Source organism: Podarcis pityusensis (genome assembly GCF_964106645.2).
Source record: "Podarcis pityusensis genome assembly, chromosome: 16".
Classification (NCBI taxonomy): Eukaryota; Metazoa; Chordata; class Lepidosauria; order Squamata; family Lacertidae; genus Podarcis; species Podarcis pityusensis.
The window spans coordinates 7,843,266-7,859,670 of NC_138041.1; the positions used below are offsets into that span (position 1 = coordinate 7,843,266).

Consider the following 16,405-nt stretch of genomic DNA (forward strand, 5'->3'; position numbering starts at 1 on the left):
CATAGACTCAGGGGTGAGTTATCAGCAGCCTGTGGGCCAAATCTAATCTTTCTTCCACTCAGCCTTTGAAAAAACAACACGGAAAACTCACCTGCATTTTCCCCCGTTTCCATGAGGACCAGCACCCCTGCTTTAAAAAGAAGAAAAACGAGTGACATTCAGAGAATCATCGCTTTTTCTGCACTCAGATGGGCCTGAAAGATCTTGAGTGGATGGGAAGGGAGGTGGGTGTTTATTGACACCGTGTGATATCTGCAATGGCCTATTTACACAAGCAACTCATCCCTTGATGGCTGCAGTCACCAAGTGACAAAAATGCATGCCTAAAATCTGTGTATCTCCTGGGTGCTGTCCCAGGTACTGAAGGCACAATATCTGGGGCTGATGGAGGGGGTGGGTTTCTCCTTTGCTGCCCACCCACCCACTCCAGACACTCTTGCATCACCCCACAGACTGCCCCAAGCCATTTCTCCACATGGAACCCGGGCATTCGGGTCCTTCCTTTCCCATCCCATCCTGCAGAGCTGTGGGCAGAAGCTCGACTTTCTCAGCTTATAGACTATATCCTTCCCATCACGGGATCTGAGAGGGAGACCCCAAACATCCAGCAGGCACCCCCTCCAAAAAAACAGCCCTCCACTGAATTTTCTAGTATGTCCCTTACGCATGCCTGAGCACACATTTCATGCATATCTCCAGTACGATAAGTGATGTGAGACCGAGTCAATGGGGAGGGGTATTTCTGAGGCCTGAAGTACCCCCACACACCCCAATCTTTGGGGAGGAGCGGGTTCTGGTGACAACCATTGGAAGCGGTTCCTCTCTGTGCCCAACTGCTACCCCTTTCCATCTCACCCCCCCCTTTCCTCTCTCGCTCCCAGCCCCTCTTATCCTATTAGCTGCACTTAGAGCTCCTGTGGTTACCGGGGCTACGGGGCCTACCCCCTTCTCTGCCCGCCCTCCCAGCCCCATTCATGGTATCACTTTCACAAGCTGCTGGCCCTATTATCCCCTCACAATGGGGCACTGAGCCACAGGCCCCTTTTTATGGCAGAGGTGAGAGGGAAAGAGGAGGGAGGGGTGTCTGGGGGATGACAATGGCAGAGAAAGAGAGAGAAAGGCCTCAGAGAGGAACCCCCTAGTTTCTCTCGGCCTGCACCCCCAAACTGCAATGGGTCGTGGTTGTATTTTTTTAGTGGGGCGATGCCATAAACCCTCACCCTGTGGATTGTTTCCACAGAGGCATCCGCCCAAAGCAGACCCATCGGCGATGCATTTATTTGGCAGAGCGGTTTGTTTGTCCATTGGCCTGTTCTCTTTGGGTTTTCTGACATCTCTTAGGATGTTGTCACGAAACTTGGCGTAGGGGGTTTCCCCAAGATGGGGCAATTCCGAACAACAGCTGCCATTTTGGAACAAGGTAGGGGATCCAAAACATCACTTTGGCGTGACTTTTGTTGGCATTGGTTCAGCTGTTTCTTGAGATGTCGCTGCCAAACCCAGCGTGGGCGTTCAGGAGGGAGGGTTGCCATATTTCAAAAAGTGGAAATCCAGTGGAAAGCAAGGCAGATATTTATTTTTCTGTTGCAACAGAGTTCCCTGCCCTCCTTCCAAGGAGGGAGAGACCTTGAAAAAAATTGTACAGGAACCTTTAAAGACTTTTGACATTGTCCAACCCCCTTAGCCAAAAAAAAAAGTGGAAATCCAGACACACAAAGGCTGTTCGACCTTTTTTCAGTTTTGCTCACCCAAAGTTGTTGTTTTTTGTTTGTTTGCAAAATCTCAAAAACAGAGGAAGAAGTTTCTGAGCTACTTTTTAAGGAAATTCACCACAATCTACACCTCCAACATGGGTTGCCATACGTCCAGGCATTATGTGATTTCGGCCCACATTCTGTTTCCAATAGCCAAATCCCAGCAAAGTCGGGGAAATTCTGGGGGTATGGCAGTCCTAAGCGTAGGGGGGTCAGTGGTCTTCATCAAGGTTTGGCATGACAGGCTCAAACTCACAAGTGACACTTTTGACATTTAAAAATCACAACATTTTTTGGTTCCTACAAATTCCTGGGGAGCGCCGGGCACTCCCTGATAGTTGTAAAACAATGTACATAGCATAAGGCCATTCACTTCAATGGATCTATTCTGAAGTTTGGTACAACCTGACAGATTGGTTTTATCCAGCTATCCACCCAACCATCTCACGTGTCGTTATTGCGCCTTGTTGTTCTCTATAATTCAGGCTTAGCGGCTATTATTACCAAATGTTTAAACAGGCCCAGTAGGCCAAAGCCACAAAGTGAAATAAAATAAAAATATCAGTTAGTACTACTACTACATTATCATCATGCATTCTCTCTCTCTCCTCCAAGAAGCTTTGCGCGATGCACACCCCTTGCTTCACCCTCTCAACAACCCTGTGAGGTGGGCCACATGGCAACTGGCTCAAAGGTAGCTCAGCCCCCAAGGAAGGGAGTTGAATCTAGTCAGGCTTCTGGCTGCAATGCTCCGAAACCACATAACATTTCCCCTTGCCTTTCCCCCTTAAAAACAAACAGCTGTTTGAACACATTGCTATGGTCATTAGGGGGTGTTGTTGTTGTTTGAATTTATATACCACCCTATACCCAAAGGCAAGGGACATGGGTGGCGCTGTGGGTTAAACCACAGAGCCTAGGACTTGCCGATCAGAAGGTCGGCGGTTCGAATCCCCGCGACGAGGTGAGCTCCCGTTGCTCGGTCCCTGCTCCTGCCAACCTAGCAGTTCGAAAGCACGTCAAAGTGCAAGTAGATAAATAGGTACCGCTCTGGCAGGAAGGTAAAAGGTGTTTCTGTGCGCTGCTCTGGTTCGCCAGAAGCGGCTTAGTCATGCTGGCCACATAACCCGGAAGCTGTATGCCGGTTCCCTCGGCCAATAAAGTGAGATGAGCGCTGCAACCCCAGAGTCGGTCACAACTGGACCTAATGGTCAGGGGTCCCTTTATCTTACCTTTACCCAAAGGTCTCAGGGCGGTTCACAGAATAAAATCAAAATATAAAACCACAAAAAACATAATCAAAATAAAAACAACCACCCAATAACACCCCCCACCCCCCGTTTAAAAAGGAGCTGCAGGAAATCAACTCAAAATATTCTGCTTTATTGTTATTTCATTGCAAATATGTATATGCCTGCCTGTCTTGAAGTTAAATGGAGAATCTTGTTTGTTTCTCAGCACTTAAATCCCACTGCAGCTGGGAATGGCACCAGGGCAGGGCTCAATTGTCTGGGGGGGTCGGGAATCAGCAACCCAGCCAGCCATGCTATTTAGTGGGGTCCTGTTGTTGAGCTTTTTAACACACGTTTCGGGATGCTGGAGTGGGGGACATTTCAAAAAGCAACGGGGTGTGTGTGGAGCCCTTAAGAGTGGATAACGCAAGTGATCCTGTCTTTATTTCTTCCACATCTCAGATTCAGAGTTGCTCTGTGTGTGTGTCCCTAAGCAAAAATAATTTTGTTTTTGCTCTCTTGCAAACACGCCAGGATACTGGCGTGTTTGTGTATGTCAAGTTCCTGGGTTGATGAATTCTGGGTTGTTGCTCCCCCCCCCTTTTTTTTTTTTAGGGAGAGGAGATTCTTCCCCACCTTAATGGGTTAGGGATGGCTTGACCCTCCCCAACCCCAACTCTCCCAGACTGCCGCAGGAGGATTAGTGTCTTATGAATAAAGATGCAGTAGGGGGACAGAAGGCGCTCATCATCTCTCCCAAAAAAATATTTACTTGGGCAAGTCAGGCCTTGAAGACTCTGTGTGTGTGTGTGTGTGTGTGTGTGAGAGAGAGAGAGAGAGAGAGAGAGAGAGAGAGAGAGAGAGAGAGACATCTTCCTGCTTTGGTTAGGCAGTGTAAAAAACGGCAGAATTTTGTGAGACCTTAAAGACAACGGCCTAAGCTTTTGTGGGCCACAGCCCGATTCCAGTGGAAGCCCCAAGAGAATCACAAGGCCGCCACCCCGGAAATTAGTTACCTAATTCATGTACAGTGGTACCTCAGGTTACAGATGCTTCAGGTTACAGGCGCTTCAGGTTACAGACTCCGCTAACCCAGAAATAGTATCTCGGGTGAAGAACTTTGCTTCAGGATGAGAACAGAAATCGTGCAGCAGCGGCAGCAGGAGGCCCCATTAGCTAAAGTGGTGCTTCAGGTTAAGAACAGTTTCAGGTTAAGAACAGACCTCCAGAACGAATTAAGTTCTTAACCCAAGGTACCACTGTACAGTCCACCAAATGCAAACATAAAACGTTAACAGTACGTAAGATGGTTCGAAGGGAAGCAGGAGTGCAGGAGAATCCGAAAGCAGTCAAGCGATTATCTCAGGGAAAGCGCAAAAAAACTTCAACGTTTTAGTAAAGTCAAGAGTCCTCCAAGAAAATGGACCATGGAGACTCTGGTCAGGCTAGAGGGCTCTCTGAATACTTAGGAACCCCAAACAAGTTCCTGGTTGCTCCAGATGCTGCTGCCAACAGTATTGCTACTCCTTTATAAAACAAAAACTACATTGTGGTTCAGAGCGGAAGATAACAAGGTGAGGAGGCACTCAGTCATCTCATATAATGCCCCCTTAGATGTAGGGGATAAAGACTTGGAGGGTTTGTGGGGTGCTGTAGTTTCCAGGCTCCTTCCTCCCTGTTCCCTGCCCCCAATGTGGCACAGCTTAATAGGACCCTCAGCCTTTTAGATGATTGAGAAAAGATCAATATAATGTATTCAGCCCTTTGACCCAGACTAAACTGAAAGGAGAGAAACCGACTGACCCTCACTAATGATAGTTTGCAAACCTTCATGACTGGTAACACAAATACACACACACACACACACACACACACACACACACACACTGCCTCCTCATTTCAAGCATTAGGAAGATATTCTCTCTCTGTCTCACACACACACACACACACACACACACACACACACACACACGCACACACACCAGGCCTGATCTGCTATGGTCTCATATTCCAAAACTGGAATGGGAAACAGCCCGAGGGCCACACACGCCTCTGGGCAACATTCTGAGGGCCGCATGCAATTGGTGGGCAGGGCCAATATGCAAAAAAGGGGAGGAGTAACAGATATGATTCTGTGCCTTTGCACAGTAGGCTACTTCCATGTCATACAGAAGTCAGAGGTTTTGACAAACACACACACGTCCCAGGTAAGCCAAAGGCCACCCTTCTACCTAGCAAAGGCATTCAAGCAGAGGAGCTTGGAGAGAGTGTCTCAAGGGCCAGACTGAGAAGCCTGGAGGGCCACCTCTTCCAACATTCAATGAAGCTGAACGTTCCTAAATCTGACTCCAAGTGATGATGGATACCTCATGTTAGCCATGTGGGGGCTTCCCTTCTCAAGTTAGGCTCTTTCCACACACAGCCAAAATCCAGGCAAAGACCCACCCCCAAAGCAGATTTATACCACCCCGTCCCCAAAACAGATTTCTTTCTGGAACAGAGTTGATGAGACGATTTCCTGCTGAAGCAATAAAGACCACAGTTCAGCTGGTACAAAAAAAAAAAGAACTTTATTTGATACGAAGAATAGAAAATAAACAACCCCAACCCATAGTTCCCTCACAAGCCCCTCACCTTGAAACCAGGCCTGCTAACTCCTAAAAGCAGGCCCATTGCCTGCAAAAAAACCTCGTTGGCAGAGCAGAAGAGCAACGCCACCTCACAAAAATACCCCGCTTCTCGTCCCAGCCCAGAGAACATCGTGAAAATAAGACTTGATGTGGTTTGCCCAGTCCATGTGTGCCGCATCTGTTATTTCAGCGATTCGCACAACAGTCTTGTAAGGCGGGCTGGTGTTCCATTTCTCCCTATTGTAGATGGGAGACTGAAGTATCTGAGGCACATCAGCTGGGTGGCGACCACCAGATGGGGCCGAGTGGACACCAGAACTGGAGGACGGATCATGGTCTTAACAGCTACGGCCCGTCAGCCTCCGTGATCCGCTTTGCAAGTTTTCCCAAAGGCAACGAGGTTGGGCACTACTGGGAATAAGTTAGCTGCTGGGCCACAGCATGGGGACGGAGGAATTTCCCATCAGCCCCTGCAACAAGCATCGCCAGCCATCAGGGCCGATGGGGGCTGTCGAACCATGATGCTCTAGGACTGCAACTCCCAGCAGCCCCGGTCAGCACAGCCAATGGCCACGAAGGATGGGAGCTGTCGTTTGACTTCAACTCCCAGCAGCCCCCACAGCCAGAGGGTCAGGGATGATGCGAGTTATAGTCCAACAACAGGCCCCCCAGCCCTGCCTTAGCCCAACCCAGGGAGGGAAATTCTTACAGAGGAAGAGAGCAGCCACAAGGGAGGACAGGACGAAAACGAGGATCTGCCGGTTGATTTCTGGGTGATCTGCAGTAGATCAGTAAGGACGGTGGATTCCCAGTGGCTTAACAGTAGCAAGATTGCAAATCACCACTGGACAAAAATTAATTTCTACATGTACAGAGGTGTAAAGGAGGTAACCCTCAGATGATGGACTGGGTTGAGGATGATTGGAGGTTGAGTCCAACAACATCTGGGCAGGAAGAAGCCCCTCCTCTTCATTTGTGTGGAGGGGCTAGGAGGGGGCGTCAAGTCCTCGCTAAGGGGGCACCCCACTAGCAGAGGCGTGGGGTCACCTGGGGCACAGCTAGGAGAGAAAATCTGGGGTGTAGAAAGAGGCACAAGAGCCTTTTAAGGCCGAGGTGGAAACGACGGAGGCTAGAGTCTTCAAGGACACCCTGCAGCCCCCAGCTCAGAGCACTGGGGTTCGGGTACGAATCGGGAGAAGCGGGTGCAGGTTATAACCGGACGTGACCAGCAGCTATCCCCTCCCAGACGCCGTGGGTCAGAGGGACGTACGACTTCGCAGCGTCATCCAGAAAGAAAAGAGGGTCTGAGATCAGCGTCGGGTTGAAGCCTTCGTCTGCCAGGCGGACCTTCTTCTGCTTGAAGGTGTCTGTCAGCTCCAAGTGTTCCTGGCGGGAAGGAGAGAGAAAGGACAGAATTGAGGGGTCGGGACCTCGGGAGGTCATCCAGGCCACCCCGTCGAATGCAGGGACGTTGCAGCTGGCAGCATCTCTGACGGATAGGCAGCCTTCTGGGGGCCGCATAGCAGCGGTGGGCAGGGCCAGAGGCAAAAGCTTAAATTGACTCCCACCCAAAGAATGGGTAAGTTAATGGACAATGCAGAATTGGTAAAAATTAACCACAAAATTAAGAGAATCTTTTATGGGAGAACGGATGCCTTTTTCAGACTGTTTAAAGATCTATGGTATGATGAAGTGGCAAGGAGGATTTGAGCTATGAGCGACAGAAACGTTTAGATTGTAATATTGTGGCTGTGATTCGGCAGACGGAAGATCGGATGCAGCAGAACGGAAGGAGCAACAATGGAAAACGGGGTGGGAAGTCGACAAAAACAAGAGAAAAGACGAAATTGCGTTTTGACTGTATGTATTAAAAGGGTTGAAACTTAATAAAATACAAATGGGGGGGACGGGACTGACCCACACCCGCCCCTCTCTCTATCCTAAAGGTAAAGGTAAAGATAAAGGGACCCCTGACCATTAGGTCCAGTCATGGCCGACTCTGGGGTTGCAGCGCTCATCTCGCTTTATTGGCTGAGGGAGCCGGCATACAGCTGGTCATGTGGCCAGCAGGACTAAGCCGCTTCTGGCAAACCAGAGCAGCGCATGGAAACACCGTTTACCTTCCCACTGGAGCGGTACCTATTTATCTACTTGCACTTTGACGTGCTTTCGAACTGCTAGGTTGGCAGGAGCAGGGACCGAGCAACGGGAGCTCACCCCGTCGCGGGGATTCGAACTGCCAACCTTCTGATTGGCAAGTCCTAGGCTCTGTGGTTTAACCCACAGCGACACCCGCGTCCCAATCCTATCCTACATCTATCCTACATCCATCCTCTCTGTCCCACATCCATGCAAATGGGTAGCATATCAGAGTTCAGAAACACCTTTCAGCCAGGGAACAATACCCAAGGAAGGTGTGACGCTGGGGCAGCAAGGGGTGTGGTCTGAGGATAAGGGGTGCAACCCGAGGTGAATCCCAAGAGGCCAGAGAGGGAGGCCTGGGGGGCCGCAGGGCTGACATCCACCTTTGGCTGAAAAATCACAAGCAGGGAAAAATCACAAGCAGGGCCTCTTTTCGCTACAGACGCAAGCGCTGAGACTACCACGGGGCTGCGTTCCGGCACAAGATCCTGCTCATCACCGCTTCCCGGCACCGGGAACCCAGCCTCCAACACACACACACACACACACACAGAGACACAAACATCCCTCTTTCCTGCATGGCTGTGGAAGAGGCGCAGGCTGCATGGGACGCTCCTCGTACCTGGATGCGCAGAAATCGAGGGCGGGCGAAGGGCGGGAGGAGCTCCACCACGTGTGTGTAGACCTCATCACCATCAAACTCCTGTCCTGGCTTCAGCACCACGGTCGCCATGCCTGCTCGGCCTTCGTGCCCTGGGGGAAGAGGCAGGGAGAGAGGGAGATGTAGGCTGGGTCTCACTCTGGAATGCGCCACAAGCGGATATACAGTCATACCTCATGTTACGTCCGCTTCATGTTACGTTCCGCGGCGACCCGGAAGTACTGGAAAGGGTTACTTTCGGGTTTTGCTGCTCGCGCATGCACAGAAGCACAAAAATGACGTCATGCACAGAAGCAGTGAATCGCAACCCGCATGTGCGCAGACGCGCCGCTGTGGGTTGCGCTCTTTTCATGTTGCGAACGGGCCTCCGGAACGGATCCTGTTCGCAACCAGAGGTACCACTGTATATCCGTATGGGAACCTCTGGCGAGCAGGGGCCTAGTTAGGCCTGCCTGAGCATCAGAATAATAATAATAATAATAATAATAATAATAATAATAATAATAATATATTATTTATACTCCGCCCATCTGGCTAGGCCTCCCTAGCCACTCTGGGCGGCTTCCAACAAAATATTAAAATACTGTAATGTATCAAACATTAAAAGCTTCCCGAAACAGGGCTGCCTTCAGATGTCTTCTAAAAGTCGGATAGTTGTTTATTTCCTCAATATCTGATGGGAGGGGGTTCCACAGGGCAGGCGCCACTACCAAGAAGGCCCTCCGCCTGGTTCCCTGTAAGCTCACTTCTCGCAGTGAGGGAACTGCCAGAAGGCCCTCGGCACTGGACCTCAGCGTACGGGCAGAACGATGGGGGTGGAGACGCTCCTTCAGGTGTACTGGACCAAGGCCGTTTAGGGTTTTAAAGGTCAGCACCAACACTTTGAATTGTGCTCGGAAACGTACTGGGAGCCAATGTAGGTCTTTCAAGACCGGTGTTATGTGGTCTCGGCGGCCGCTCCCAGTCACCAGTCTAGCTGCCGCATTCTGAATTAGTTGTAGTTTCCGGGTCAGCTTCAAAGGTAGCCCCACATAGAGTGCATTGAGGTAGTCCAAGCGGGAGATAACCAGAGCATGCACCACTCTGGCGAGACAGTCCGCGGGCAGATAGGGTCTCATCCTGCGTACCAGATGGAGCTGGTAAACATCTGCCCTGGACACAGAATTGACCTGGGCCTCCATGGACAGCTGTGAGTCCAGAATGACTCCCTGGCAGCCAGAACAGGCCAATGGCCCACCTAGGTCCAGCCTCCTGTTCCCACAGTGGCCAACTAGATTCCTCCAGCAAGTCCCCAGGCAGGGTGCTTAAGGCATCGTTGTTTGTCTCCGGCATCTACTGTTCAGAGGTAGACTGCCTTGGGACAGGGAGGCTCTTAGACTATTAGAATTGTACAGTTGGAAAGGACCACAAGGGGTAAAAAAAAATATGGATGTACCGCGCTATATTAGAAGCAAAAAAAATTGTTTTGATGAATTGGAAGAGCCGCAAAAAGATTCCATTGAGCACATGGATTGATAATACCGACAGATTAGCTACATATGAACGAATTGCACGTTGACGCAAATTAAGAATGGATAGATATGAAGAAATCTGGAATGAATATTTAAGCAATAAGGCGGATAGTGGGGGGAGGAGAGAGAGGTGGGAAAATATTGTTAAAAGGGTGCAGTCATATACTTATCAGTGTTTTTAAATCTGAATTGTCAAATTGTGTTATTATTGTTCTTATGGTTTTGTTGTAGTGTCTTTTGCGGTTGTTGTTTGTATCGAAAAAATGATTATATATATATATCTTTTTTTTTAAGGGTCATCTAGTCCAACCCCCTTCAGTCTTTTGCCCTAGGTGGGGCTTGAACCCGTGACCCGAAATTAAGAGTTCCATTCTGAACAATCACAGCTATCAGCATCAGAAGAGCCTTGCAGGATGAGGCCGAAGGCCCACAAAAGTCCGGCATCTTTTTTTCTTACAGTGGCCAACCGCCTATTGTTCCCAGAGTGGTTTGAACAATCTACACCCCTTTCGTCCCAGGGAACTCTGGGAATTGTAGTTCGGCGGGGGGAACAGGGGTTTGCCAACAACTCTCGACACTCTAAATGAACTACACTTCCCAAGATCCTTTGGGAGAAGCCATGATTGTGTGAAGTGGGGTTGTGGGGTGATTGAGGCTACAAACACACACAATTTGGAAACGTCCAGCAATTGAAGAAACACCGGATATCTTCTGAAGGGTTTAGGAGGCAGGAGATCAATCCATCACATAATTTCCAGAGTGGTTCAGTGCTCAATCCCTCTTCCCAGGGGACTCTGGGAATTGTAGGCCTGTGAGAGAAATAGCCCCCTCAACAAACTACACTTCCCAGAATTCTTTGGGGGAAACCGTGGCTCTTTGAAGTGGTATCTGTGGTAAAGTGGAAGGTGTTCTTAGTCATGTCCATTAGCTTTGATGGGTCTACGCTGAGTAGGATGAGAAGGGGCAGGCTGACACCCTGGGACCATAGCTGTCAACTTTTCCCTTTTCTTGCAAGGAATCCTATTCGGAATAAGGGAATTTCCCTTAAAAAATGGGAAACGTTGACAGCTATGCCTGCGACACCCTCTACCCAAATCCCAGCCCTTTCCTGCTCAGTGGTACCTTGGTTTGCAACCGCTTTGGATTACAACTGCTTTGGATTACAACCATGTCAAACCCGGAAGTGTGTGTCCCTTTTTTGGATTACAACCCATTTTTATATATATTTTTTTGGATTACAACCAATTTTTGAAGGGAGGCCCCATTGGCGAAAGCACGCCTTGGGTTACAACCTTCTTTGGTTTACAACCGGACCTCCGGAACGGATTACGGTTGTAAACCAAGGTACCTCTGTAATATGGTTCCTAGAATTACATTATTTTTGTAGTTGGTTTGTATGCCTAATGTTTATTTTGATTACAGGACGCTCCATTTTATCTGTTAATTGTGTTTTATAGAACGTGGATGTTCTCTGGTGGTTAAAAAAAAATGCTGTTTTGCTTAAGATGTTTTAACCTTAAGAGTTCTGGTATTTTTTAAAAAGTGGTATATAAACCGTCCAAATAAAGAAGTAAAATAATAATTTGAAAAACACATTCTAGAGCCCCTCATTTCAAGAGTACCTGGAACCGTGACACCATAAACAGTGACCTCCAGCAAGCTGTCCAGACTTCCCAGGATCTCGCCTACTTCTGTCGTGGCCACGTTCTCTCCTTTCCACCTAGGAAAGGGCAGGGAGAAAATAGAATTAAAGGGTTAAAGGGATGTGGAAGAATCTGGGGAATCGCAGGGCGTAGTCCTGGGGGCAGAGGCTGGCAAGGTGGCTCTGTGCCAGGCATGGGAAGGGGATAAAGCAAGCATTATAATACGATAATAGAATTACAGAATTTGAAGGGACCTCAAGGGTCATCTAGTCCAACCCTGAGCAAAGCAGCCATCACAGCTAAAATTAAAAACGATAATGATGAAAAAGGTGGAGGATATAGACTCCCAGACCCACAGAGTTGGAGGGTTATTGTTCTTCCCTGATCGTCAAGTCCAATTTATTGCCCAACACATGACATTCTGAGGTAGGAGATGGCTGGCTGTCCAAATTCTGCTCAAAATCCGCCCAGCAAATCAGAGCCCAACCTCCTGCTAGGTCATTGATCCCATTTCTCTTGCTCTCAAAACGGGGGAATCTGTGGAGTAAATATTTGAACTGTTTGAAAAGCAATTGCAATAAACAGATTACGCTAGTAAGACTGCAAGAAGTTTTGTAAGGAGGATTAGGTGAAATATTGCAAGGAAGACTATGAAGAGAATCATTAGTTAAGGACAATTAAAAGTAATAAGAGAAATTAAGAAATGCAGATTAAGTGATAAAGAACGGAAAATCTTCAGAGGTAGTTGACGGAAGTCTAAAATATTGTATAAGATAAGAATGTATGTTAAATGACTGTTGGAAATGATATGTTACAAAATGAATAAAAATGTATAAAAAATAATACAGTCGTACCTCAGGTTACAGCCGCTTCAGGTTGCGTTTTTTCGGGTTGCGGACTGCCGAAACCTGGAAGTACCGGAACGGGTTACTTCCAGGTTTCGGCAGTCGCGCATGCGCAGAAGCGCTAAATCATGCTTTGCACATGCGCAGAAGTGCCGAATCGCAAGCCGCGTGTGCACAGACATGGGTTGCGAACGCTGCGGGTTGTGAACGTGCATCCCACACGGATCACGTTCGCAACCCGAGTGTCCACCTGTAATGGGGGAATCTGGATTCCAACTCCCATCAGCCCCCAGGCAGCACAGCCAGTGGTTCATCAGGGATGATGGGAGTTGGGAGTCCGGCGAAACTGGATAGCTCAGTCGGCTAGAGCATGCTGCTGACAATGCCAAGGTTGTAGGTTTGATCCCTGAAAGGGACACCTGCATATTCCTACACTGCAAGGGGGTTGGGCTAGATGATCCTTGAGGTCCCTTCCGACTCTACGATTCTATTAAAACATCCACATCGGTCACCTCTGCTTTGGGAGGTTCCTTCGCGGCTGTCCTTGTTTCCCCCTCCAGAAAGTTTTCTTTAGCAAAGAGCGCCCTCCTGTGGCCAGCTCCGTGTTGTAAATAGCAAGCCGGCTTTTGAAAGCGGCTTAAGTTGAGAAATGTAGGTCAGGCCACACGGGGGCGCCTTTGCATCAGAAGACAGGGCAGCAGGAGAATGCAAAGCAGCTGGCGATTTAAAATAAAAGGAGGAGAGAGTCTGATGGGCAGGAGAAGCCCAGGAACAGCAAAGAAGGTGCTATGGGTGTTCTTAACGTTTCCCAGTGGGTGCGTGGCAGGTGGGGTAGCTCAATGGAGAGGAAAATGCTTCCTCCAGGCAGCTTGGAATAGAAGAACAGGCCGGCCGGCAACTGGGAACAAAGGGGGAGAAAGGAAATAGACACCTAAAGGGAAACCGAGGCAGAGGGAAAGGAAAGGATGGAGATTCCTGCCAGGAATTTGAGGCAGAGAGGAGGAGAAGTACAGAGGAACAGCTGAAGGGCTCTGCAGCAGGATCAGGCCAGAGTTCAGCATCCTTCCCTCACAGTGCCAGCCAGATACTTTTTCTGGAAATCCCAGAAGCAGGACCTGAGTGCAACGCTGCCCTCCACCTAGAGGGAAACTGAGGCATGGAGAGATGGTATCTTGACTCAAGGAACAAGATTTCTGAGACCGTTTCCAGGTCAGTTTGAAACTTGCGAAGTCATCCCAAGGGAGTAAAATGTCTCCAGCCTCCTCACTTCCAGCCCAACAGAACCCAAAAGCTCTCCTGCACGTCTCTCCTTGACATCCTCTTGACAAAGTTTAGACTGTAAGCTCCTGCAGGCAGGGACCTGCGCTCTCTAAACCTGCGGCTCTCAAACATTTTCCTCCGGGCCGCACTTTCGGAATAAAAACTTGCTCTTGCCACCCTCTTCAGATCCAGAGGAGTTCCTGACCCACAACTTCCAAGAGGAAAAGGAGGAGGAGGAAACATACCGGAATGTGTCTCCAGTACGGTCCCAGAAACTGACGAAGCCGCGCTTGTCCTGCACCATCAGGTCGCCGGTGTTGAAATAGGTGTCCCTGTTGGCAAAGACCCCGTGGAGGAGCTTGGATTCCGACAGCTCGCGCCCTCCGGCGTAGCCCTGGAAAGGTGTCTGCGGAGTCACGGGAGAGATCAGAAGGCCGGGTTCCCCTGACACAAAAACAGAGAGACGTACAGTCACCGACCTGGAAGGGTGGGGGCGCCATGGTGGAATGGAAGGCGTCTCTCTCCCCGCTCCCAACTGAACGGACAACACCTCGCTCACCTCTCTTGACACGCTGGCAGCGTCCCGCCTTGTCCCGGAAGGGAGCACCTCGAAGCACGTCGTAACGGACCAGTTCGAAGGGGACAAACTTCTGCAGAGAGTAGGGGTGCAAGTGAAGCCTTTCAAAAAATACAGTGAAATGGGTACGGGGGCTAAAGCATGGGATTCAGCTCCTGCCATCACCCCTGGCCTTTAGAGGTGATGGGAGTTGGGAGTCCAGCGATTTCCAGGGGGACACAGGCTCCCACCTCGAGGCTCAACCCTATCTGGAGGTCCCTACAAAGCTTAGGCCCAGGCTATCTGAAAGTCCGTATCTTCACATACAGACCTGCCCAGGCTCTGAGATCCTCATGTTGAGGAAGGTAAGAGAGGATATATTGATTAAATATTATCTCTCCTCACTCACACTAGTGAGCAAGTAGCAGAGCGCATTCGCTTGCACATTGCTAGAAGCAAGTTGATGGATTTGTTAAGTTAAGCAATCCAGTCTGGCTTGTCCAGAATGGATTGTTCCTGGTAAAATTCCCCCTTTATTTCCCTCATAAATAAGAACAACATGACAGCCTTGTTTAAAGTACAGTCATACCTTGGGTTACAGACGCTTCAGGTTGCGTTTTTTTGGGTTACGGACCGCCAAAACCTGGAAGTACCGGAACGGGTTACTTCCGGGTTTTGGCGGTCGCGCATGCGCAGGAGCGCCAAATTGCAACCTGCGCATGCGCAGACGCAGGTTAGGAACGCTGTGGGTTGCGAACTTGCATCCCGCATGGATCACGTTCGCAACCCGAGCATCCACTGTAGTTTTAAAGTTTACTTACATTCAGTTCGCAGTAGGATACTGAAGGCAGGCTTTAATCTTGTGGTTACAGTTACATTTGTAGTGAAAAGAAGTCTGAGCTAGGCCTCAGAGTCCCATGGGTAGGCAACCTAAGGCCCAGGGGCCGGATCTGGCCCAATCACCTTCTAAATCCAGCCCGCGGACGGTCGGGGAATCAGCCTTTTTTTCCCTGAGTAGAATGTATGCTTTTATTTAAAATGCATCTCTGGGTTATTTGTGGGGCATAGGAATTCGTTCATTTTCCCCCCTCCCCCAAAGTATAGTCCAGCCCCCCACAAGGTCTGAGGGACAGTGGACCGGCCCCCTGCTGACCAAGTTTGCTGACTCCTGGCTTAGGGCCTCATCAAACCTAAATCCTGCCCTGGCCTCAGGTATCCTATTTGCCACATCCTGATGCCCCATACCTGCTCCGCGAACGCCACCTGCTTCCTGGGAGAGACCCTGTCAATGCTCACCTTATAGAGCCAAGAGGCGCGGCCCACAGCACCCACGGCCCCCGTGTAGTTGAAGAGGCTGACGCTCCCTTCCGTCATGCCATAGGTCTCCACGATCGTCAGGTTCCCAAAGCGGCGCAGGAATTCACGCCAGACATCCGGGCGAAGGCCGCTGCCCACAGCCATGCGCAAGGTGTGCTCCCGGTCACTGGGGCTCTGGGAGGGAGGGAAGGAAGGAGGAGGAGGAATTAGCAGAGAGCAAGGAGGAGAATTCGGCCGATGCTTGGAAATGGCTCCAGGGTACATTCATTTGTAAAAAAGGAATATACAACGGGAAAGACAGGCAGTCTAGTGTGTTGGTATGTACAGTGGTACCTCGGGTTACATACGCTTCAGGTTACATACACTTCAGGTTACAGACTCCACTAACTCAGAAATAGTACCTCGGGTTAAGAACTTTACTTCAGGATGAGAACAGAAATCGTGCTCTGGCGGCACGGCGGCAGCAGGAGGCCCCATTACCTAAAGTGGTGCTTCAGGTTAAGAACAGTTTCAGGTTAAGAACAGACCTCTGGAACGAATTAAGTACTTAACCTGAGGTACCACTGTATATGATTTTTGGGGAATTTTTTTTTGTTTTTTTCTTTGTTCTTTCTTTTTTCTGTTTCATTTTCTTTCTAAGTATATAAAATCTGTATATAATTTTTGTATACATGTTGGAAATTATATTATAGTAAGTCCTGTAATGTAATATGACAATGTTTACCGATGTAATATAAGAATGTTAACAAATAAATAAAAAATTTAAAAAATAAAATTTAAAAAAAAAAATGGAAATGGGTCCAGGGGCCACAAGAAATAGGGTCAAATCTCAAAAAAATAATAATTAAAAAGTA

The 16,405-nt window shown here is 49.1% G+C and overlaps 1 protein-coding gene and 1 long non-coding RNA gene across 2 annotated transcripts in view; both read right to left on the bottom strand.

Annotated features, from left to right (window-relative positions):
* LOC308465176 overlaps window positions 1–2,896 on the bottom strand; it is a 154,796-nt gene extending 151,900 nt beyond the window's left edge. Inside the window, exon 1 of the long non-coding RNA XR_013980320.1 lies at window positions 2,640–2,896. This is a non-coding gene — a long non-coding RNA (uncharacterized lncRNA). The remainder of the gene's footprint in view (window positions 1–2,639) is intronic.
* A 2,632-nt stretch (window positions 2,897–5,528) lies between these two features.
* SLC27A3 (solute carrier family 27 member 3) overlaps window positions 5,529–16,405 on the bottom strand; it is a 29,174-nt gene continuing 18,297 nt past the window's right edge. The window contains exons 5-10 of the mRNA XM_080984704.1: window positions 15,531–15,725; window positions 14,238–14,328; window positions 13,924–14,122; window positions 11,553–11,650; window positions 8,381–8,511; window positions 5,529–7,002 (exon numbers count right to left, since the gene is read on the bottom strand). Of these exons, the coding sequence (XP_080840830.1) occupies window positions 6,826–7,002; window positions 8,381–8,511; window positions 11,553–11,650; window positions 13,924–14,122; window positions 14,238–14,328; window positions 15,531–15,725 (891 nt within the window). The 3' untranslated portion in view covers window positions 5,529–6,825. The remainder of the gene's footprint in view (window positions 7,003–8,380; window positions 8,512–11,552; window positions 11,651–13,923; window positions 14,123–14,237; window positions 14,329–15,530; window positions 15,726–16,405) is intronic.